Genomic DNA, 24,999 nt, shown 5'->3' with positions numbered 1-24,999 from the left:
GCAAATTTCACAGAGCTCAGGTCCAGCTCTGCCCTCACAAAGCAATCCCCTGTTGGCTGTGCTTCTTTATTCTGGGGAAGTGCAACTGCTGATGGAAGTCACACTGACTGAGGAGAAAGTTCTCGCCCAGATAGCTTGGGACATCTGCAGATGCCTTCTGATGATCAAAGCAAAGATGATGACGTGGATTCTCTGTAAAATGTGGGAGTATCACCTGCAAACACTGGTTTTGGGTAGTGGGGATGCTTATTGCAAACAGGCTCTTCTATTCTTAACCTGCTGGCCTGGCATCCCACTCACAACCAGAACCGCTGTCCAATGAACCCATCATACACGTGATTGGTAGTTTCCTGAATGTATGTGCATTTATTTGGCTTGCAGAGACCCCCTCTGCACAGGGCTTTGGCAAACTGGGGGTTGCAAGGTCCTGTGGAAAACCTAGGATAATACTTTTAAGAAGGGGGAGTCACCTTTTTTGGACTTTGGAGAAGAACTAGATGCTTCAGTTGCAACCATAAACGCTATTATTTAGCACTGTCTTTGAGAGGCAGTCTGATCCTTTGGGTACCTCAAAGTTTGCCATCCATTTTATTAGAAACAGTCTTGCTGTCCCGCACGAGTGGCAGCAAATGAATGTCTGCAAACTGCTCTCACTCCGCTTGCCAGCTTCCACCTACGACCTCGGGGCTCCCGGACCAGCCAGCCCAGGACGGGCACGGCAGCCCGGTGGCAGGCCCGGAGCTCGGCCCGCTGTGACGCGGCCGGGGTTGCCAGGCGGCGCGGCGGGCAGGGAGCGCGGCGGCATGGCGCTGCGGGCAGGCGGCGCGGCGGGGCTCCTGGCGTTGCTCGTGCTTCTGCTCCTGGCCTCGCTGGCGTCGGGCAGCGGGAACGGTACCAGCGCAAAGCCGACGGAGGCCCCGAGCGGGGACGACAACTGGGGTGAGGCGGCCGCGGGCGGTGTGGGTGCCCTGGCGGGCCCAGGAACGACGCGGCCTCGATACCTCCGGTCCTGGCCGCGCTTTCCCGAGAGGTGTCGGGACCCCATCTCCCGTCAGCCCGCCTGCCTCTAGGTCTTCTCCCGTAGATCTGGTGATTCCCACTCTCGCCGAGTGGAGTTTCCCCTTTCCCGCCCGGCTTCCCTCTCTGGAGGCAGTGGGTGCTGGCCGGGGTGCAGGGAGACCAGGTGTCATGTGGAAGAGCAGGTATTTGCGAGGCTGCCTGTAGTCGTGCTTACTGAGCAAGGCTGAATCACGGCCGTGATGTAATGCACTCTCTTCAGTGTCATCTGCAGGCAGTGGGAAGGTGTCGGAGTGTATTCAGTGCTTTATTAAGCCATGCAGCATCGCAGGGACCCTCTCAAAGCCGGGGAGACGGGGAAAGCTCCCGATCTGCTCGCAGCCAAAGTGTGGGCTACGGAGAGTTGGATACATGCAACCCCCTTTTGTGTGCTGTTGTCAAGCAGCGAACCAAACAGGTTCACAGCTGATGTGTTGTCAAGTGCAAAGCCATTTGCACATGGAAAGTTTCTGTCCTGGGAAAGCTGTGTCCCCTTAGCTGCCCCTTGCGGTGTCACGTAGGGGATGGAGCAGTGCTGCTCCTGCTCCCCAGTGCACTCTGACCTTCAGGATCCCTTAAATACTAAACCTGCACCACTTGTCAAGAATGAGATGCCCAATTTGGGCCTGAGTTCCCCGCGGGTTCACCGCCATGACTGAGTGCTCCCTGTTGACATTTCTAGTAGAACTTGTCTGGGCTTTTTAAGTGTTTATCAAAATATTCTGCATGTGAGCTATGATGTGGCTTGTAATTAAAATGGTGTATAATGGCAAAGATTTCTGTTCTACGTAGGCTTCCAAATGTAGAGAGGAATACAGGCTGCCTTTGCTGCACTGGTACTAATTGCAGCCCCCTGACAGGCATGTAAATGCAGTTCCTTAGCACATTCTTATCTCAGCATGTGTGGGATTTACATATATAACTCCTATTAATGTTAATGGAAGCTTAAATACATAATTCTTTTTACATAAGGCTGACATTGTATTTTTATCTGAACCTGATGCAACTGGAGCCAGCCATCTTACATAAGTAGAAAGACCTGTAGTTTCATACCAGAAGGTTTCTCAACATTTTGGTTCATTTGAAATGCATGGAGGAAATGCAAGTAAGGAAGGAATACAGAACTTTGTATTGTCGTGTTGGCATGGAAAGTTCATGTAGTTTTTATAGTGTTAAGTTAAGCAGGGGGTGATCGATGAATCTGATCTTGTTTCCCTTAAAGTTTCTTCTTGTTGCTTTGTTTAAAGTTAGTTTTAATTTCATTAAATCAGAAGTCAGGACTGAGGATTCCTGATTAATGTGTTAATTTAGAACCAATCAGCTTTTAGTATTTAGATGTGTTTAAAGGTTTATTTGGAGTAATACTACTCAGAAAATACACTGTCTTTTTATTTAGAGCTGTAGTTGGTTCATCATTAGGAATCTCTGACAGAAAAGCCATGTTGTGCTTTGTGCTGCTGCTGAAGCCAGAAGCATCCTGACAGGGTATCATGGTTGATAATTTCACCTATAATTAGGAGAAGTTTGCTTTCACTGGTTAGCAAAGCCCCTCAACCTTCCATTAGTAACATCTGCAGTTCTGTGTCACTTCTTGTTTCTAAAGCTTTTTCTTCTTTCTTTTGTTTTTTTTTTTTTTTTAAATTTGTGTCTGGATGGGAAGTGGCAGCTTCTCCTTTCAGTTACGATGACACCCTGTGATGGCTACGCTCAGCTTGTCATCTCAAAATTGAATTACAGTAATACCTACTTTCAGGGTAGAGGTTTAGGCCTTCCTGTAAGCTGATATGAATTGTCAGGTGTCTACTGATTTGGGAATTTACATCACCTGAAGCTGTCCTAGCCATCCCTCCCATTAATTTGTGCACATTTAAGTTTTATTCTGTGCAGACAAGACTGTGAATGACTGACCCATTAATTTAAAAGAAGCTAAAGAAAACATGACAGGATGTCCATGGTGGGGACCAGCCTCTAAAGAAGTCGGTGCTTGTTATGGCTCATTAGAGGCAGAGTTTGAGAATACACTAGCTGTTTTAAAGATTGTCTTTGTTTTCTTAGGATTTTAATCTTACCATTTTTTTTCCTTATGTTTTGGCTAAGGTTGGATTCCTTATCATTCAACTGGATAGTTACCATTTAAAGATTGCTGTGCATACACTAGAAGACTGTTCTGACGGGCACAGCTTATATGCTGAAGTAAATGTCAAAACCGTAGAGACAGAGATAATAGAAGAATGAGATTTTGATGGTTTATTTATAATGTTGGGAAGAAGAGTTCAGTATCAGTGTATCGTTTTGGAGAATGCAGCATGCTGCTGTAGTGTAAATCCTTTGCAATAAAGGAATAAAGGTTTTATGTTTGTATATCACTGACTGCAAGAAAAATGAATCCATTCCTTTCAACCTGAGAAATTTAAAGTTTTGGATAGTGTGTGAAAAATGTTACTCAGAGATTTAGTAGCAAGAAGTGATACATAAACTTGCATATAAACTTTCATTGCTGCACAGAAATAACATTTTGTAAACATAAATCTGGAACATAAAAAACTGAGAGACAGTGAAAGCAAACTTTACATTGGTAAGTACTTGTTATCAGAAAAAATTTATCTGAGTAGGCAGGATTGGCAGTGTAGACTCATAAAAACAGTCATAGTGACTTTGTATTTGGAAAAATTGAAAAGACCTCTTGCTTATTTAGTGGATAATTTCCAAAGGAGCTTCACTAAATTAGTTTCTCTATGGAACAGTTATTGTATCTCAGTATTCTTATAAACAAACATTCAACTTGTCTGCTATTAGGAATAAAACATATAATTCAGATTTGAATCCCAGATGGAGATGATAACCTTTTGCTTTTGTACATTCTGTGAAACCCATTCTGTAACCTCAAAGTACCATTAAAAATGGAAGGAACACAATCAGTGATTAAAACCCCAGTACTTCATTAAAATACTGTACCTGGTTGACTCATCTTGGTGCTGGCTGTCTAAACCTGACCTTGAAGTGTGATGGGGAGAAAATTATGTGGGAAGGCATACATTAGCCAGAAAGAACAAACAAGGAAATGAGTTAACTGAATATTGTTTAATGAAAATTTTACTTAACTCCTTTCAGGGAAGAACTATAATTTGCATAGAATCTAGACACTGCCCTTCCCAGAGCATTCAGTAGGCTAATTTAACATCATGGGCTGGTTTAGAAGAAAACTACACTTTCTAAAGGATTGTCTTAAGGTTTAAACATGAATGCTATTATTCACACTGGATTTTACGATATTTTTTCCATAAAAGTCTTGTTTTTCTGGTCTAGTTAATGGAAGCAAAAATGTTGGCAGATTTGACATTTCAACTAAAAAGTAGTAAAGATATAAAGGTTGCAGTTAGGTGGGTATTTCCACCCTGTCATTGTATTAAAGATATAACTTTAGACTTTGTGTTCAGGTCTGCATGACACCGAGTCCACGAAAATAGAATATGGAGAATGCACAGTTACGTGTGGTAAGTAGGAAAGCAGATGAATAGCACATATCATCATTTTTTTTGGGGGGGGGGGGAGGGGAAGTGCTAACTGTAGCAATTTAGCAGTTGTAATTTGCTTGCCCTCATTCACCTCTCATTGATTTCAATTGCCAATAACTATAATTAACAAAAACAATCAGGCTGATTGTCATTAGGAGTTTAGGTCAGATCTGTTGTTTTATTAATTTCACAGCCTGCAAGCTCCTATTTTAAACCAGTTCTCAACGTTTATTGGCACATGAGCTGCCTTCCCCAAAGTAACAATTTTCGCTATTTGTGAACATCTGTGAGATGTTCAGAAGATGAAAGATCTTCTGATGCTTCTCACAGATGTCTTCCCACATACAATATTGCCAAAAAATTGCTTGCCTGCAGTAGCCTGTTCTGTATTCTGCATTTATACAATTTATAAATTGTGCAGTGGAGAGGAGAGGTGTCATTCTGGAGTAGGAAGGGAGAAAGGAAAAATGAGATGAGCTTCAAGAAGGCATCTCTCTGTTTGGGGCGATGATAGAAACTGCTGTGAGGTGGTAATTATATCACTTAGGAAGCAGTCTTGAATCAGAAATGCTATTATTTTTTTTTTTTCATGAACAAATTCAGCTTCTCATAAGACCACAGAAAAAAGAAAGACGAGAGTAAAAACTTCCCCATCAATCTGATGTTTTCTAGACTATGCCTTTTTATTTTTTCAAGTCACTTTTTCATATTTCCAGTGATAGAACTTCCTTGATTCCCTCCTATTTTACATCTTAGGATGTTATGGGTTTATGAGAATTTTTTTTTTTCTTCTTTGTGTTTTAATATTTCTCTTTCTTCAGTTCATAATTTCAAATCTGCTTGTATGTTCCATATACTGATGTTGTATATGTATACCAATACACTTAACCTCACTTGCTCTGATGCACACATTTTGGATACCAAGAAATTGTTCCTTGTGGCCCATCCCTCTAGTAGATGTCTCAAATGTTGCGTATTTCCAGGGATTTTCACTAAATTTTGTCTCAGTTTTATCTTGAGTCCATCAGAATTAATATTGTGGTGGGTCAGCCTTGTCTGGATGCCACCAGCCATTCTATCAGTTCCCTCCTTAGTGGGACAGGGAAGATGAAAAAGATGTGTTGAGATAAAGGCAATTTAATAAAGAAAAGCAAAGGCTGTGCACAGAAGCAAAGGAAACAAACAAACAAAATTATTCTCTCTACTTTGCATCATTAGGTGATGTCCAGCCACTTTCTGGAAAGTGAAGTAGGGCCCCAGTATCTGTAACAGTTGCTTCAGAAGAAAAATGCCTTAACAAAAGCGCTCTCCCTCCCCGCCCCTCCCCCTCCCCCTCCCCCCCCCCCCCCCCCCAATAGGTTTGTTGCTGAGCAAGATGTAATATAGTACAAAATATCCCTTTGGTTAGTTTGGAGCAGCTGTCCCAGCTGTGTCTCCTTCCAGCCTCTAGCCCACTCACAGCCTACTGATCTTTGGAGAGTGTGTATGAAGAAAGCTTTGATCCTTGATGCTGTGAGAGCACGGATTAGCAGTAGCCAAAACATCAGTGTGTTATCCACACTATTACAGATACAAATACAACGCACAGTACTACGAGGGCTACAGGGAAAATTAGTTCTGTCCCAGCCAGACTCAACACAAAATGTTTAACTCCTATAGTCTTACTGAAGAATGAGAAAAGGGAGGCTTTAACAGAAAAGGCATCATCTCATATCTGGCATCATGTAGTATCTGAAGTTCAGATCACGTTTGTAGCATTCATTCCAGTCTGGGCTGTTCAATGCATGGCATGTTTACCCTGAAATTCAGGAAAACAGACTTTGTCCTTTTGAGGGATCTGCTTAGTAGAGTGCAATGGGATCAAGCTCTGGACAGAAGAGGGGTAAAAGAAAGCTGGTTAATATAATAAATATTACATTAAAAAAATAAAAATAAAAATGAAGGATTGCCTTCTCCAAGATCAGGAGTGATGCATCCTGACAAAGAGGACATCAGGCAAGAATGTCAGAAGGCCTGCATGGGTGAAAAAGGAACTGCTGGACAAACTTAGACACAAAAAGGAAGCCTATAGTTGGTGGAAGCAAGGACAGGTAGCCTAGGAGGAATACAGAGAAGTTGACCGAGCATCTAGGGATAAGGTTAGGAAAACTAAAGCCCTGATATAATTAACTCTGGCCAGAGACATTGAAGGCAATGGGAAAAGCTTCTCTATGTACATCGATGATAAAAGGAAGACTAGGGAAAATGCGTGTCTTCTCTGGAAGGAAACAGGAGACCTCATTACCCAGGATATGGAGAACATTGAGATACGCAGTGACTTTTTTGCCTCATCTTCACCAATAGCTCCAGCCACACCACCCATGTCTCAGAAGGCAAAGGCAGGAACTGGAAGAAGAACTGCCCATTGTAGAAGATCAGGTTTGGGAACATCTAAGGAATATGAAGGTGCACAACTCCATGTGACCTGATGAGATGCATCTGTGGGTCCTGAGGAAACTGGCAGATGAAGTGGGCAAACCACTGTAAATAATATTTGAGAAGTCATGGCAGTCTTGGGAAATTCCTGCTGACTGGAAAAGGGGGAACATAATCCCCATGTTTAAAAAGGGAAAAAAGGGAGATGGGCCAGTCAGTATCACCTCCGTGACCAGCAAGATCATGCATCAGATCCTTCTGGAAACTATGCCTGACAGATTTGATGGCCTTCTGAGATGGTGTTACAGTGCTGGTGGATAAGGGAAGAGTGACTGACATCATCTACCTGGACTTGTGCAAAGCATATGACACTGTCCCGCACAGCATCCTTGTCTCTAAACTGGAGACACATGAATATGATGGAGGGAACACCCAGTAGATAAGGAATTGTCGGGATGGTCACACTCAGAGTTGTGTTCAACAACTTGGTGTCCAAGTGGATACCAGTGACAAGTGTCATTTCTCAGGGTTGGTATTGGTGCTGTTTAACATTGGCAATATGCATGGTGGGATTGAGTTCACCCCCTACAAGTTTGTTGATGACACTCAAGCTATGTGGTGCAGTTGACACACTGGAGGGAAGGGATGTCATCCAGAGGGATCTTTTCAGGCTTGAGAAGTGGGCTTATGAGAACCTCACGAAGTTCAAAAAGGGCAAGTGCAAGGTGCTGCATATGGGTCAGGGCAGTTGCAAACAACAGTACAGGCTGGGTGGAAAATGGATTGAGAGCAGCCCTGAGGAGAAGGACTTGGGGGTGCTGGATGACAAGAAGCTCAACATGACCTGGCAGTATGCACTTGCAGCCCAGAAACCAACCATACCCTGGCCTGCATCTAAAGGAACATGACCAGCAGGTCAAGGTAGGTAATCCTGCCCCTTTGCTCTCGTGAGACCCCACCTGGAGTAATGTGTTCAGCTCCCGGGCCCCCAACACAACAGGGATGTGGATCTGCTTGAGTGTGTCTGGAAGAGGGACTTGAAGATGCTCAGAGGGCTGAAGCGCGTGTCCTATGAAGATGGGCTGAGAGAGTTGGGCTTCTTCAGCTTGGAGAAGATGCCAGTGAGGCCTTAGAGCAGCTTTCCAGTACCTAAAGGGGGCCTCCAAGAAATCGTGAGAGGGACTTTTTTACAAGGGCATATAGTGACAGGACAAGCATCAGCGGCCCATGGCAAGGGAGTTGGACTAGTTGATCTTCCAACCCTAACCATTCTGTGATTCTGTGATTCTGTGTTTGTCTGGTGAAAGACTGAAAGGAAGCTTCTTGGTTCTTCCAGTAAAGCTATAAGCTTTTTGCCACCTTTGGTCCTTCTTATTCCTTAGATTCATCTATGTAGCCCTCTATATTTCTTGCTTTCTGAACTGACTCAATTTAATTAATTTTTTCCCAGTAATCCTGTGGCTCAGATCCATTGCTCCTCTAGTCATAGTCCAGGTTTATGGAGGCATTGAAACATCATTAAAGCATATGTTAATGATGTCTTGTCATACTTGCCTCAGTTTTGCCTTAGTCTCTGTAATCTAATTGTTTTGGCCACTCACCTCTTATTTTCCCTCATAACTGGTATTTTTGTATTGCTAAGTATTCAGTGCTTTGTGGGTCATCCCTCTTTACCACCTCTTCCCCAGTCTATTAATTTAAATTTAGGTAATTTATTTAGCTGCATTGTGGCCAGTTTCCTGTTAGGTTAACTTGTATGACTTGTTGAAGTTAAGACTTCATTTGTTAGAGCATCTCAGTAGATTAATTTCATCAGTATTGGCAGCTACTAAAAAAGAGGTAGGGAAAGGAAACATGTGAATGAAAGAAAAAGTTGTACAAAAGGAAGAGGCAGAGGGGTACCGAGTGAACTTGCAGATCTAATTAAAAGCTTTTTTCATCAACCCTTTGAGTATAACTTATTTCCCACATTATAATGTTCTCATAGATAAAGCATGCTGAGATTTTTCCTGATGAATGATGTTAGCCCAGCAGCCAGATTTTATCAAGCCAGCCTTTTGGCTTTTCATAGGTTTCCTGTCTTTTTTGTTAGCTAAAAAAACTACATGGCACTGAAGAAAGAGGAATGCCTTTAATAAAAGTTCACTGCTATTTACACCTTCTGTCTCTGCATCCACGAGATGAGACATTCTCTGGAGAGGAGAACGATTCTGTGTCATATTCAGTAAGTGGTGGTGTCTCCCTCTGTCACTTCACGTTCTCTTTCACGAATTACATGACATCTCTGAAACATTCTGAAATCCATTGGTTTATATTATACACATTTAAGGAAGTCAGATGCATCATAAATGCAATGTTCTAACCAATTTCCTATTTATTTTTCCACTGCGAAGAGTTTAACTCTCCTTTTTCCATGCCTATTAGTAAACAAATTGGTTCTGGAAAAATGGCAAAACCTTCAGTGTTTACTGGGCCTAAACATATTATTCCTGCCTCCTCCACAAGCTATGTCATTCCAATGAACTGTGTACACACTGTTTGGCAAAAACAATTATAGCACTTGTTTTGAATTTGTTGTAATTGTCAAAATGGGGATGTTCCCATTGAAATCCTGATAGGGATAACGAACATTTTTTTTTGCTTCCTTGAACATTGTGTAGGAATTCCCTTAACTTTACACGTTTGTGATAGGTTGCCTCCTGTTCTTTGTCTTCAGTAGGACTCCCCACATTGCAGGTGGAGTCCTGGTGGTCAGCACTTGATTTCAACCATTTCTCATGAGAAGCCCTATGTTATTGACCACCAGCTTCCCTGGGAGGCTTACTTTTGGAGGCTGTTGGTTGTATATTCCTGTGTCACTCACTGGTGGTCACTGTTAGGTAACTTTCCCCAGTCTCACTGCCAGGAGGTTTTTTGTACCTTCAGTTTCTGTTGACCCTGATGGGAGCTGAAGATGTTCAGACAGTCACAAGACTGGAGACTGAGTTGGCAGTCTGTACAGTATTCTCTGTGCTATCTGATTTGAGCATTTAAAGGCCAGGAGCCTGAATGATATTTAAAGTGAATTAACTGTTTTGCAGAACATATATCAGTTTCTTTTCAAACTCCTTTCGTGTAGAAAAAAGTTCAGTTCTTGTTCTGACACATGATGATTCTAAGAATCTGTCTCAGCTCCCTAGGGTGCAGAGCCTGACAGAAGTAGATGTTGTCTTGAAATCTTAGATACCAATACAGGATAGCTTTAGCAGGCACTCTGAGATCTGTTTTGCCTGGTATCTGGTAGATACATCATATTACCATCCAGGATAAAGAAAGAGAAAGCAAAAACAGAGTATGAAGGAAATAAAGAAATGAGGGTGAACGATTATTTTTTTTTTTTCCTCAAAGGAATTGGCATTCGAGAAGTTCTGTTAACCAGCGGATGCCCTGCAGCTGAAACAAAATGTATTATCGGTGTGGAGGAATGCGAGGGGCCAGTAGACTGTGGATGTAAGTGCAACGCTGTGATACAGTAATCTAGAGCAAATAAGTTGATTCAAAGGAAACATCCTTATTCTGTTAGTGCAGTGGAAGTGGAATGAAGTGATTGCATTCCACTCTCCAATTACCCTGTTAAGCAATCCACTAACATTTCAGATCTTGTTTCCATACTGATGTGCGCTTGATTTCAAGTCCCTTTAAAATACTGTTTGTCTGCTGTGATTTGTTCCAGACATTAGAAAAAGTAAAAAGTATTTTCAGTAATTTTAAAGGAAGGGATAATTTCCAAGTAACATTTTTTGGTTTGAAGAGTTACAGATTTTATGATCTATACTGAAGTGTTTTATAGAGTTGATGACATACCTATTAAAAATTCCTCCAACAGGGGGAATCCCAATTTCTAAGGACCCTGAATGCGTGAAGATGCCTTGTATTTATATACCTCCTGAAAATCGATTTAAATACATTTGGAAGAAGTTAATTCAAAACCAGGTGAGTAATTGAACCCTACTTTGTGCAGAAAAAATGCATACCACACGTACTTACTACATGGTCCTTTTGAATTCTACAGACTTCTAGGCAGAGTATTTCTTTCGCTGTCATAATGCAAAATAGCCCTGATTTCTCACTAGTGGGTTTGTAATACAAGGACTTGCATGGTTTTGCTCCTTTATGCAGCTTCAGTTTCCTGTTTATGTGAGGGAAACAATAATTTTAGAGAGTAATATTTACTGTTATTTCAGAAAGACGAGGCATAGTGACTGGTGACTGCATACATGTCATCAAGTCACAACCACGTTACCCTTCCCAGTTGTTCAAGTAGGAGATGCTGCAGAAATGGGAGAAATTTTCCTACAGCCAAGAGGTCCTTCCAGGTCGAAAGCCATTGGAGTAGAAGATGCACTTTTCTGTGCAATTCATCTTTGCAGATCTATATGAAAAAATACATACTTTTTTTTTAATTTGTTTTTCTTTTATATATTGCCAGACAGCACACACTCTTCCCAATGATAGATCTATTATGGAAGTCTGCCGAGGTAACCAGTCGGTTACTTACCAATGTGAAACTCGAAGAAAAAAAGGAAGTGCCATTGCTTCTGTAAAATACACAGTCCACGCAAAAACTGGTAAGCTCATAGAGATGCTTACTGCCTTCTAGTGAGATGGCCTTGTGTTTTTCATGTAGTGCTCAATCTTTGTAAGGTTGCATGTCACCAGTAGTATATGGGCAGGAGCCTGTGTGCTGTGGTAATGGCTGTCATGAAATGCAGGCCAATAAAAGGGACATATAAAAGGAAATGACAGAATGGTAATGAAGAGGTTCCTTGTGGTAGGACTATTTCTTTCATCCTTTCTAAAAATTCATGCTAAAATAAGGAGGGTTTCCTATTACCTGTTTATTTTTTACTGCAGCCAGGTTGGTCAAGGTAGACTCGTTTTTTGCATCACTAAGCCACATAGCACCAGCAGCACAGGTTCTGCAGTTAAGTCTCCTTTCCACTTCAATACTGAAGCAGGAAAACAACCTTTTGGGTTCATCTTTTAGTGACTGTCTGGATTTTGCTTATACACAATGGATTCAGCAAAGTTTAACATTAAAAAGAACACATCATAAGACAGTTCACCAGTACTATCTTTCTCACGTCCTCTGCTAATGGTATTTTTGCTGACTTCATCAGGAAAGGTATCAGTGTGCTGATTTTCTCAAGTCATGAGAATAATCACATGGAAACTCCGTCTTACCTAATCAGAGAAAATGTGAAAGTGCTCTGCTCATCAAAAGTGCTGTTGGTTTGGTATTTTTTCCTGAAATAATGTAAATTCAGGTCTTATGCAAAATTATGGCAGACTAGCAAGAAAAAAATCCTTGGGGATACCCCTCCCTGTGTTTCTCCCCTTCATGTTGTTTACAAAGGTAAAACTGTCTGGCTGGGAATCCTGCTTTTTTTTTTCCTCTCTCTTTAGTAAGATAAGCTAGTTCCTGTATCTCTGTTGAAGTAATTTCTGCCATTGTACAGTAATTGGAATTTGTTCATTCATTTTCCAAATCCATCTGCCAGTCACAAAACACCCAAGCTTTTTTTTTCTTTTTCCTTCTCCCACTATTCAGTCTGTACATTCCTTTTTTGCACAGAGGAAACTTCCTTTTTGAGACCTGAATTAGCAGAGCATATAGTCTGTTTTAGGTTTAAGCATGCAAATGGTCCCATTGATTTGAGCCCAGTGAGTCATCAATGGGAGGGCTCACACACTTGTGTTTAAGTTGTGACTGCATGGTCTTGGTGAAAAGTGGTCAGATGAAACCCGCCCAACAGACATACCCACTGAGAACTTCTTACAAGGGTTGAGATTTGTTGATTCAAAAAACATTTACAACTATACAGAAGTCTGAGGAAAACAAGCTTTAAGGTTTTTTTGAGTATGAAAGGAACCGTTCCTGCTGCTTTCTGCTAGATCAGTGTCCTATGGCTTTGTGCAGAGGTGTCTGTAGATGCCCAAATGAGTTTCTGGGCTTTTCTTCCCCAGATGTGACATTCTTTGGACTTCAGAAATTATTATCTCTAAATTAGGTACATAGAAGAGGTTATCAGTTGAAATTTTGGTTGAAAATGTGCGAGGACTTTCATCATACAGATCGAGTTTTGCTCGCTGTGGATGGTCAGAGCCTAGCCAGATCAGAAGACTTCATTTACTTTTCCAACAAGATCAGAAAGAAATAAGAAAGAACCTTCTAACAGCTTGTGTTTGGGTGCGGACTTTCTTAGCTGGTGCCTGGTATTTTGCAGAGTTGCTCTGTTCTCTGCAAGCATGGCATGCTGTATTGTTCAGACCCTGAAAAGGGGTAATGTTTCTGCCCATGGTACAATGCTGCCTTTTCTAGTTCCTCATTAAAAGACTTTTTGAAATAGGGGTTGGGAAATTTGAGACAAGTTTATAAACCCTGTCAAGAAAAATGTTTTTTCGACCTACTCCAGAAAATCTAAGACTTTTTGTTGAGTGAACAACATCTGCCATCTATCTATCTGGTCTCCAAGCTGAAAGGTAAACAAGAGCAGAATCACAAAATCAGTATCAGACATAGGACTAAAATCTCCTTTTTTGGGTAATCTGCAAGACTGAACTGGGTTTTTTCCAACATCCAAAGCCAGGGATAGATTTCTAGTCAGCGCAGATAGGATGGGTGTGTGGTGGGCTCACCGATGGCTGGGTTGGAGCCAGCTGGAACCGTACATGTCTGGCACAGGGCAACCCAGCTGCTTTTCACAGTGGGCACTGGCACTTGGTACAACAGGTATAGGTTTTGGGAGGTGTATCTGAATCAGCTGAACGGACAAATCAGTTTTAGTCAGGAAAGAGCAAGTCCTCTCTGTTACCTCCTAAATTATTTTTTTGTTTGTTTGTTTTTATTCCAGCTGAAGTGATTCTGTTCATCTCTTTGTCTCACTCAAGCTGATAAACTTAAGTTTGTATATTTTGTCTTTCTTACCATCTAAATCACTCCTTTCACTACTCCACAGTGATACATTTCTTCATGCCAGAGCTACAGGATGGGGCAGGGAAAGTGGACATGTTTGCTCTGTGGCTGGCCTTTTTTCTTTGCACTTTCCTAGCAAGGAATCTTTGAAGTTGCCAGCAAAGCTAAAAATTATCAGTGCAGCTGATAAGGGGCAAATGGCATTTGCTTTTGTCTCATCCCTCCTCCTCTTTCCAGTGCTCTGATGTTTTGCCGGTGTGAACAACAGTGGTCAGATTCAGCAGCAATATCTGCAAGCTGCAAAACCACCACTTGAAAATACATAGCATGACACTTTCCACTTCAGATTTTGAGGCGTGTGAGGTGGGAGGAAGGGAAGGAATGTTGCAAAAGGGCAGCTAAAACCTCACAGGAATTTGTGTGTATTTGCCATGTGGCAAAATTTTGCATGAGTTAATTTTAAATTATGCATGGAGAACTTCATGCCTCCTTTACCGAGTGATAACTATGCTTCTTGGTGACCTTCTCGTAAACAGTCATAAATGACCTTTTGTGTAAGTGGTCTTTAGTAATTTGGGTCTTCCTTTTGTTTCAGAACTGTTTAGGCTTATGGGTTCTCTTTGTCTTTTATAGCAAGAGAAACATTGCAGGGGGGAAAAAAAGTATTTTATTTCCATCAAAAATTATTGGGATCTCTGCAAGGAAAATCCCAGCTTTTAATAACTGACATGTCTATATGTCCTTCTTACTACCATGAAACACGGAGGGGTGTCGTTTCACACTCATGCCTGTTGTGGTTTTCAGTGTTTTGTGAAGACTCTGGAGCTGGAAGGCTGTTTATTCATATTTACTAATAATAGTCCTGTGAGGAGGGAGGGCTCTGCAAGGGAGGAATGCAAGAGCAGAGAAGGATCCTCATTAAGATGCTATGTGAAGGGTGTGAACCTGTTGAGATCCCAGCTGTGCTCCAAGCTCCACACTTCTCATGAGTGAGACAGTTGGGGGTGTGTACTAGTGACGCTTCTGTGGAGAAGATGGAGGCAATAGCATTTCTGTGTCTCAGAGGCCGTTCTAGCCCCCATCTTTCTTCATTTCCTGCTGATGACTTCAGAACCAGATCTTCCTTTTGACAGAAAAGTCACATTTCTGTAACTGGTTACTGTACCAGCAGTACAGTAATCAGCATGGCCAGGTTGTCTGTGCATTTGCACAGAAATGAAATGGGGACTCCCAGTACTCAAGATAAAAAGCCTAGATTTCCTCTGTATGTATGCAGTTCTGCTCTCACATTAGCATATATCCATCCATTTTTATTACATAGAAAAAGTCTCATAGATAACCTAGAAGGAAACCAAAAAAGCTACTCATCACCATTATATTAAGAAAAAAACAAACAAAAAAAAAAACAACAACCCAGAAACTAGGGTCTGCAGAGGCAAAATCTTACTCCTTTCTGCCAAACTGATACATGCTTTCTGGATCTGAAAATGGGTGGAAAGAACTCCTGTTGGCTGCTGAGCTGTATAAAAAATTAGTTGAGTGTCTGCTTGTAGATGGACAGTTAAATGATATAGGAGGAAATCCAGCTCCATGAAAAACCCAGGGGAAGAGGAGGATGAAGAGGAACAGTGCTTCTGGCAGAAGTAGTGGGTTTCCCTTGGACAGAAATGGTGCTGAAAAAGTAGGTATTCCAGTTCTCTTGATGTACATAGAATCACAGAATCATAGAATGGTTTGTGTTGGAAGGGACCTGAAAATCATCTAGTTCCACCCCCCTGCCATGGGCAGGGACACCTCTCCCTAGTTGCTCAAAGCCCCATCCAACCTGGCCTTGAACACTGCCAGGGAGTGCACACGTACTAGGGATTTTTTTACAATGTAATCATGGAATATATATATGATGGTGCTTTTTTTTCATCATTCTTTATAGTGAAGTAGTCCACAGACCCACAGTGGGCTGTAGGCTTCAAGCTGAAAATCATTGAACTAAGCTTCCCATCTTTCAAAGAAGAATTGTTCTTCCTAATTTCATTAAGCTAAGTAGATTTTCAAGAAAAAAAAAAAGGTGGTGTAAAACATCTTTGTAACCTTGGCTGGAAGCTGAACATGTTTTTAAGGCACATTCTGGCTGTGGCAAAAGCCTTGCTGACTAATTGGAGCATTGCCTGGATTTTAGGAGTGCAGTCGGGGGCTTAAAAGCGCACCTGATGTGAATCAGCCTTTGCTCATTGTGAACCAGCTTATTGGGAAGCTGCTTGCATTTTAAACACGTGTTTACTTGGAAGGCATCCCCTCTGTATTAGCAGGTTGTCTCTTAGGCAGCTTTGGTTCTTGCTATTGGAAGAATGACTAAAAAGAGAATTTGAGTAGATTGGCCGTGGATAACATAAAACTTGATTTTCTCTTCAGCAGGCTTCTGCTGCAGCCTGTGAACAGAGGTATTCTTAGAGTTCCAAATTCACATCTTGCCAAGGGGAAAATATATTACATTAATGAAATTGCAAAATCAAAGATAATTTGCATTAACCTTCATCCCCTGCAACTGCATGTAATTCTAAAAAGACACAGTCCAGTCAGTGAAGTGAGTTAGTCTGAAAGCAGGTATTTCTACACTATATGAAAACCCCTGTATTCAGACCTGCTATCTATGACATTCTCAGCCAGTTGACCATTCTTATCTCTCCTGTATCTTGCAAAAGATCAGCAGAATCCTATAGATGAGCTGTGGATTAAGAATATCAGAATGAAAATTCAGTGATGCGGGAGAATGAAACTCAAATGATGCAATGGGAGAGTTGCTTAGATACTACAGTGATGACAGTGGCACAGGACTTTATATAGAAGTAGAAATGAAACAGAAATAGAAATGGTTTTCCTGCAGTCATTCTGCTACACAGAATTCCTACCAGTGTGAACATGAATTTTGCATACCAGTCAGCAATTAGATAGCACCTTATAGTTGTAGAGGTTATATGAGGGAAAATGAAAGAAAAATTAATGTTGGCTTGTGTAAAATTGTCAAAGCTGGAGGGATCTGGGTAGGTGTCTGATTGTTCATTGATTTGATTGAATATGGCTGAACAAATAAGGTCAATTAAATTTCAGCACAAGGTGGTTGCGCTTGATTTCCAGGTGTTTTTTACCCAGTTTAAAACAACAAACGAAGGAAGTTTGGTTGACCATCTTCATCAGTTTCCACTCTTGTTAGGTTGTTTAGAGTCATCTCCTAAGTGGTATGTCTGGTCTTAGAGAAACTGCCTGAGTATTTTCAGGGCCCTCAGTTTCCTTAGGTACATGGTCGAACAGGCCGCAGTATTACAACATGCATTTTTACTAGATACCCTTGCTACATTTTTCTCAGCTTCATGCAGCTGCTCCTCACTGTGTGTTTCTGGGCCATGCAGAAAAGCCCTTTCCGTACTCAGTGGTTATTTGCTTTAAATAAAGGCTTTGCAGACCCAAGCAGGGACAGGGAAATGAAAAGCAGCACTTAAGTCCTTGAATCTGGTCTTTTGTTAGCATAGTCTCTTTTGGTTTCATTATTATCATTATTATTGCAGCAATTGCTATTGTTACAATTCTTCTGTAGCACAGTGCTACCTTGGTGCCTGAGCCCTGCGTGGCCGAGCACCTGGTACCAGGCACAGAACAAAGAAGTCACCCTGCCTCGAATGGCAGACAGCTTGTGGTAATTCTTCTGTCTTTATCATTCGAGCATCTTTCGTGGGCATGTCTTGAAAGATTTAAAGTATTTCTCAAAGCAAAAATATTGTTATATTGTCATTTGTAACATGTACCAAATAAACACTTTTCCCGCCATTTTTGACTTGTCTTTAGGTATTGCAGTTCTTTGTGTTTCACAGCTGTTGACAGGTATCACGCTCCACATGCCTTGATCTCCATTTCTTTGCATCTTTGTTGTTTAGATATGTCTTTACAAAGAAGGTATAAAATGTTACTCTTTTAAATTTTGCTGATGCAGTAAAGGCACAAAGGTCATGAAAGATGTCAGTAAATAGTCAAGCCTCAAGACCTGCTCTTTTTCAGTCCCGTCCATCAGATAAAATGCCTGATTCATTTGAAAATTTGAACATAATAATGACCAGGTATTTTTCTTCTTCAGAAATACAAGCAGAAGAACCAAAGAGAATACAAACAGGGTACTCAAGGAAAGAGACAGATGCCATTCTGATCTTTTGCCTTGTAATTGGAATCATTGTGGCTGTTGGTGTCTTCTCTGCCATGATCCTTATGATTCTTCACTGGTAGGTGGACAGCATACAATGTGATTTATGCTTTATTTGGTCAAAATATGGTATTACTGCTGACAAGCATGACCTGGATGAACTGTTTTAAGTTTCTCGGTAGTTTAATATTTGTGTTGCCAGTAGAGAAAACAGGAGCAAGCTTCTGGAGACTAGAAAAAAGTACTTTGCAAAGCAGTTACAGCAACTGTGGCTGGGAAGGGAATGATTCAGAGCAATTTATGTAAGCCTGCTTAAAGGTATGTTTTTGTTTAATTCTTTTTTCCACTTCAGGGGTGTTGTAAAATCTCTTTGGAAATCAAAATCTGGGCAAAGCAACCAAGAGAAGCTGACCAACAAAAGATCACTGCATAACCTGGAATAAATAGCCCCCTCCCTCAAGGTCCAGAGTTGCCTTTCAAGGAATCAGAGTCTCTACCTGCAGCTACAGTGTTCTTACCATCTGCAAAAGCCTTAAGACAAAAAGTGGCAGAGCCACTTGCATAATGAACATTAGGAAAAAAAGTATTGATTACGTAGAAATATGATATAAAGATTAAAATATGTTTGAAATACTGGTTTTAAGAAATACCTTTTACAGTTCATTCACTGTCTTGAATTATTGGTCCATAAGTGGAATGGGTAAAAATATTTGTATTTTAAGGTGGATGCCATTACCCAGGTAGTGTAATGGTACGAGCACTTCTGAACTAGAGAAACAAGGCCAGATTTTTGTGAAGATGTTGAAAATTATATATTTAACACGTCTTAATTTTGTGAAGATGTTAACCTAGACTAGGTGAAACTAGGCAGAGACCAGTTTTTGTAAAGTGCTCTTCAATGATCTTCAAGCACAGCACAGTGATCACTGTAATCCAGTTTCTTCTTGACATATGGAAGGATGTGTAATGGTAAGAAAGTTCATTGGAGGGGAAGATAATTGCTTCACAATTTTCATTAAATTTTTACCTGCATATTTGCACACATAACATTTCTGCCATTAAGGGGACCAAAAAATGTGAACAGGAGAGTAGCCCAATAAGGTCAAACCAAGGATTCATCTACCTCTGTACCCAAAACAGGGTAAAAAAAAGTATGGGCAAAAAAAGGATGTCTAGGGCAGATAACAAAACCAAGAGAAGTCTGTAGGATGTTTTCCACACCTATTCCTAAAGATTCCAGACATTTTCAGGTTTTCTAAACCAGGTGCAGTTTCTAAGCAGTCAGCAATCTTGAATAGATTTCTTTCCCATGGCATTGTTCAGCATCCCCTTTTATCTGTGTAAGCTTTTGTTACATAAAACATCCTATAGCAGATCCACAGTGCAACCCCGTCTTTTGTCCACCTTGAAGCCACTTCCTGCTAGCTTCATTTGTCACCTTACTTCTGGAAAAGGCAGTGAGCTATAAATCCATACTGGCCTCTACCTGAAAAGCATTGTCTTTTTAGACCTCTAACATGTTCCCTGGTTATTTTCTTTCTGGACTGAAAAGGGCAAGATTACTTAGTTATTCTTCATCCTGATACTGTACAATATCTCTGACCATCCTTGCTGACCTTCTCTAACACTCCTCCGTTATGTGACTATCTTGTTTATAAAGGTGGTTTCTCTTTGTATAAGTAAACATTGTTTGATGCAAATAAAAAACGTAAGCTGATGACATGTTGAAAAATGGACTGTGGACTGATTAAGATGTTTAATAGATTTTATTATCAAGATTTTCTCCTGAGTGTAGTAGAAGCTCTGAAAAGAGGCCAAATATTGAGCTCTTCAGAGTAGAGAATGATTCTCGGTGAAGAACATTGTAAAAGAATATAAAAAAAAAAAAAATAGGTTGGAGGTAGTAACTCATCCTTTCAAAGAGCTCTTCAGATCCCCCGTTCTGCAGATGTTCTAACTGCACCATCTGCACATCCTTAAAAAAGCATTATCATATTTTTCAGAGATAACATCATTTTGTTTGCTGTTTAGTGAAAAGATCATTTACGTTTTTGTAAATAAACCATCGTATTCAAAAATGACATGCACTTAATTCTATAAAAATATCTGTTTTAAAAAAGGATATTATATTTTTGGGAACAGTATCATTAGCTGTGTCATTTTATATCATTAGGTGGACAAACTTAAAAGTTTTGCAACATTGAGAAGAAAATGTATGGAGAAGGAAAAATCAGACAGTAAAAATTCTGCAGTTTGGAAAACCATCTTACGTGTTCAAGGGAAGTGTTTTACCCCATGCAATCAAAGACAGTGTATTGTGGCGAGTCTGGGATTAGACCTGGAATGCTGGTCTTAAAAACAGGCCAAATCCAGCTGTTATTATTCAGGAAAATGTTTCCACTAAAAATATGGTAAATATGAAGCCCTGCCATCAGCTCTGCAATTGAATTCTGAACTCTTGCTTTTGTGTTGTAATTAATGTGAAACATAACTGAAGGAGAGAAAGAGGAAACTAGAATATTCTTTTCCATAACGATGCAAAGATGTACTATTATGCAACCAGTTTGTATGTTAATAACATTTGCAAAGAGCATCTAGTCTTACTTGGGTTGATATTTTGAGGGGTTTAAATTTCCCTAGTCTGCTTGCAAATCCAGAGAAAACTAATAGATACATAAGCAGAGTGGTTCAGAAAATGAAATTCAGAAACAGCTGAACTAGTCCATAGTGGTGAGTGGAGGGGGGGTTTAGGGTAGATCAAGGAGGCTTTGTTCTTTATTCACTTGTATTTTGTAGAATAGGATTATCTTCTGTTTTTTTGTTTGGTTTTTGTTTTCTTATAACCTCTTAAAGCTACCTACAAAATAGGAAAAACATTCACTAGAAAATTTTATGCAAAAACTATAGCATAAAATACAGAAGAGTGCCTTGCTGCTCAACAGATATGATAAACAAGCTGTTCTGTTGTTGAAGTCTCAAGCAGAAACTCCAAGAAGTGAGAAAATTCCTGAAGTTAAGATTACTCTGTCCAAGCAGCCATCACACAACCACTCTATTATCACTCTCTCACCCTAAATATAAGCTTGAATGAATTGCTTTTTGTAGTAGATACAGTATAAACCACATAGGAATAGCAAAATTATTATCTTAGTACAACCCATGGCAACCTTGCCTGACTTTTGATCCCATAATCTGAACAATATACTTATTAGCTTGGTAACGGTGTGGACAGCCATGACAGACAAAGGACATCAAGAAGTAAATTTCTAACTAAGTATTTTTAAAGAGAGAAAGACCATACTATAAGCTGCTTGAACACTCCTGGCAAGAAGTATTCATCATCTAGGATATATAACTTTACTTGATGTAATTCCTTTTATCTGCAGTGCCTGAGAAATGTGAAGAGTGCTTTCATTGTTACTTTGTGGTAGTGAGTTAATGAAGAAACCCATCAAGATTTTCTCCTTTTTGACAGTTTTAAGTCTATATTTACTATTTCCTTCTGCTTGCTGACTGCAGTGAAAACATTATCTTTACTGGTCACCCCAAGGTACAGAAGTATCCTTATTCGCAGACCTTAGGCATGTGCCCACCTCCTATTTAAGCCAGTGGTATTTAAGTGAGAATCTGATGCATTTCTGAGGGGAGAATCACAGAAGAACTAGAAGAAGGGACATAAAGATCACATTAAAATATCTTCCTGATTTCAGGAGCCTGCAAGAGCTTCTGGCCAATGCAGATTAGGCAACCTTCCTAGTCTTCTTTATAAAGTGGGATCCATACAGAAATCCCAGTGACCTGGGAGCTCGTAGATTTACCCTCATTCAGATGACCTACACTACACCTTGGAGGGCCACCAAGCTTGATTCATCTGGCAGGAGACCTCTTCACCTGCCCTTGCTGTACAGAGGACTTTTCGTATCACCTCCCACAACTCCAGCTTCTGATTCCAGAATGCAGGGTCCAGAGTAAAGGTGAAAATCTCATCATGCTTAAATTTAAGCCTGTACTTAACATTCTTTCCTGAACTAACGTGTTTAAGCAATTTCCTGAATCAGGCCCAAAATGACTGTGTCATCCCTTGCTTTCATTTGCTTTGCATTGTCTATTAATGCAGCATAATCTTGTGAGGTTTATTTTAGTTTAATAGTATATTAAACATTTCCTCACTATTCTTTCATTTTCCCTTTCTTATTCTTCTTAAAAGAAAAATCTTTTTGGAATGCATGTCTTGTCTATATATGATCCACCATCTGTCTCAGGAAATTTAGGATGCATTTATATAGTTATTTAAGTCTTGATGTATGCGCAGTTTCGTTTATGTATGGTCTAATAGCATGTACCATAGGAATGATTTTTTTTTTGCTTTGACATCTTTACTAACTCTTTCTGGAAATGAAATTTTTATGGTGAGTTGCAGAGATTTTCATTATTTTTTTATAACTTCATTTAGTCAAACACTTAACAAATAATAAGTACTCATGGTTTTTATTTCTTTGCTGCTATGTATACAGGAGAGAGATTGCCATAGAAATGTGGGTCATTTTTTAACCTGAAGCTCTATAAAATAAAATAAAGAAATGCTAGTTGAAAAGCTATTCAGTGCTCCATGATTGGTGGCAAAATTTCAGCATTGTGGAGCTATTAGAGGGAGAAAAAAAGCAAATAATTTGATTTATGGTTTTATGAATCAGAAAGCCATAGCTAAATGTTAAGTCAAATGTACAGCATTTTGTATGGGTTTAGGAAATAGAACTCTGTGGTTTTCAGTTGTTTATCTATAAACTGTAGAGATTGATTTTTCAGGAGCTGAGCATTCAGCTTCTACTTCATTGTGAAATCTCATTATATTAGGCCAATATTGCTCACTTCTGATTTACTAAGTTTTTTACTCAGCTGTGAGGAAAAACTTTTGACTTAGAACTGGGTCAGAGTGCTCCGGCTGGAAAATCCGTTATGGTGAGTTTTCAGGATAATGCTACTTTAACAGGAAATTGTGTTTGTGGGCTGTGAAAAGATAACTGGAGAAAAAGCTTGCATGTCTGAAGCAATTAAACACCAAATCCAACATAGCTGCATATGGATAACTGGTTATTTAAAACTACTTAACCTGCATGTCTCTTGCACTCTATCCTCATGCTCCTATAATCAGAAAGTTACTGGGCAAAATGGGAAGACCTGAGCCAGTTATATCTTCATTTTGAGCTGTTAAGCGCATTCCCAAAGAGATGGTTTTGTAGTGTATGTGCCTACAAAGTCTTATAACACTGTGTCCTGATCCTTACTGAGATATCACGTTATCACAACATAAGAATTAAATAATAGTATGAAGTTGTCATGCAGATGAAGCAGTTACTATTTCAGGATAACAAGATGTTGTATAACACCTAGAATAATGGCAAATTGTTGAGTTCCCTTGATATTTGCAATGATTCAATTTTCTGCCACTTATAACTGCCAAATTTTAGTCTTTAAGGCAGAAATTTTCCATGATGAATATGTGATCCTCAGGCTACGATCTTTCCGGATATGCAAAGTGCAGTCAGACGTTTCATTTTTTTCTGGGGACCCACTCAGTGGAAAAATAGGCTGCTAATCCCATCTGGACTGTTTCTCTTGCATTCCTAGTTTCTGCCACATCCCAGTTTTCCCATTCCCAGCCTACTTTCCCATCAGCACCTCTTCCTTAGTTTGGTAAGACTAAGACTGGACAGGAAAGAAATGACACTGTGACTTGGAGATGATGGAGGAGAAGTAGGAAAGAACAAGAAGATTAAGACAGGCTGGTTGAGTATTTTGAGAGGGGCTGATGAGAGCAGCCTGGGTGGAGGGAAAATAGGAAGGGAGCAAAGACTGGGAGTGCTAGAGAAGTGGTCATGGAACGAAGGCTAAGAAGAAAAAAGAAACCAAGCAGTAGTCTGAGTAGAACAAAGAGGCAGTGCTTAGAAACCAGATGGGAGTGGGGAAAAGGAGCAGATACTGTGAAAAGAGAGATGCCTGTGAGCAGGATCTTCATTGAGGGGAAGAATGAGCTGGATAGGAAGCCAAACAGGAATTGTCAGCGACATGGGGAAGGAGACTGGTATTGTGACACCATGAGACGCAAGAGAGGGAGAGATCAAGCAGGGAGCCAAGCATGCTGAACATAGAATCCTAGAATAGTTAGGGTCAGAAAGGACCTTAAGATCATCTAGCTCCAACCCCCCTACCATGGGCAGGGACACTTCACACTAAACCATCTCACCCAAGGCCTCATCCAACCTGGTCTTGAACACTGCCAGGCATGGAGCATTCACAGCCTCCCTGGGCAACCCATTCCAGTGCCTCACCACCTAACAGGAAAGAATTTCTTCCTTATATCCAATCTAAACTTCCCCTGTTTAAGTTTTAACCCATTACCCCTTGTCCTGTCACTACAGTCTCTAATGAAGAGTCCCTCCCCAGCATCCTTATAGGCCCCCTTCAGATACTGGAAGGCTGCTAGGAGGTCTCCACACAGCCTTCTCCAGGCTGAACAGCCCCAACTTTCTCAGCCTGTCTTCGTACAGGAGGTGCTCCAGTCCCCTGATCATCCTCGTGGCCCTTCTCTGGACTTGTTCCAACAGTTCCATGTCCTTTTTATGTTGAGGACACCAGAACTGCACACAATACTCCAGGTGAGGTCTCACAAGAGCAGAGTAGAGGGGCAGGATCACCTCCTTCGATCTGCTGGTCACGCTCCTTTTGATGCAGCCCAGGATACGGTTGGCTTTCTGGGCTGCAAGTGCACGCTGCCGGTCCATGTTCATTTTCTCATCAACCAACACCCCCAAGTCCTTCTCCGCAGGGCTGCTCTGAATCTTTTCGCTGCCCAACCTGTAGCTGTGCCTGGG

At 40.7% G+C, this 24,999-nt stretch overlaps 1 protein-coding gene across 2 annotated transcripts; it reads left to right on the top strand.

Annotated features, from left to right (window-relative positions):
- Nucleotides 1-394: 394 nt before the first annotated feature.
- On the top strand, nt 395-18,774 carry SPACA1 (sperm acrosome associated 1). Of its 2 annotated transcripts, XM_061460302.1 has the most exons (7): nt 396-939; nt 4,494-4,550; nt 10,374-10,475; nt 10,852-10,958; nt 11,455-11,593; nt 18,065-18,206; nt 18,480-18,774. In XM_061460302.1, the coding sequence occupies exons 1-7, from the start codon at nt 630-632 to the stop codon at nt 18,568-18,570; spliced, it is 948 nt and encodes a 315-aa protein (XP_061316286.1). In that variant the 5' UTR covers nt 396-629; the 3' UTR covers nt 18,571-18,774. The 2 variants fall into 2 exon arrangements, with proteins under 2 accessions (XP_061316287.1, XP_061316286.1); XM_061460303.1 differs by lacking the exon at nt 4,494-4,550 and having other exon boundaries at nt 395-939.
- The last annotated feature ends 6,225 nt before the right edge of the window (nt 18,775-24,999 follow it).

This window comes from Pezoporus flaviventris, unplaced genomic scaffold, assembly GCF_033815535.1.
Source record: "Pezoporus flaviventris isolate CSIRO_AGI_PZ_B2104156 unplaced genomic scaffold, CSIRO_AGI_Pfla_v1 ptg000031l, whole genome shotgun sequence".
NCBI lineage: Eukaryota > Metazoa > Chordata > Aves > Psittaciformes > Psittacidae > Pezoporus > Pezoporus flaviventris.
Note: the sequence above shows the minus strand (reverse complement) of the source record. Positions and strands in the feature narration are given on the sequence as shown.

Coding starts and splice junctions, on each gene's coding strand:
- SPACA1 (XM_061460302.1), top strand. CDS start 630: ATGAATGTCTGCAAACTGCTCTCACTCCGCTTGCCAGCTTCCACCTAC. Junction 10,476..10,851: donor GGGGCCAGTAGACTGTGGAT/GTAAGTGCAACG, acceptor TTCCTCCAACAG/GGGGAATCCCAATTTCTAAG. Junction 10,959..11,454: donor AGAAGTTAATTCAAAACCAG/GTGAGTAATTGA, acceptor ATATATTGCCAG/ACAGCACACACTCTTCCCAA.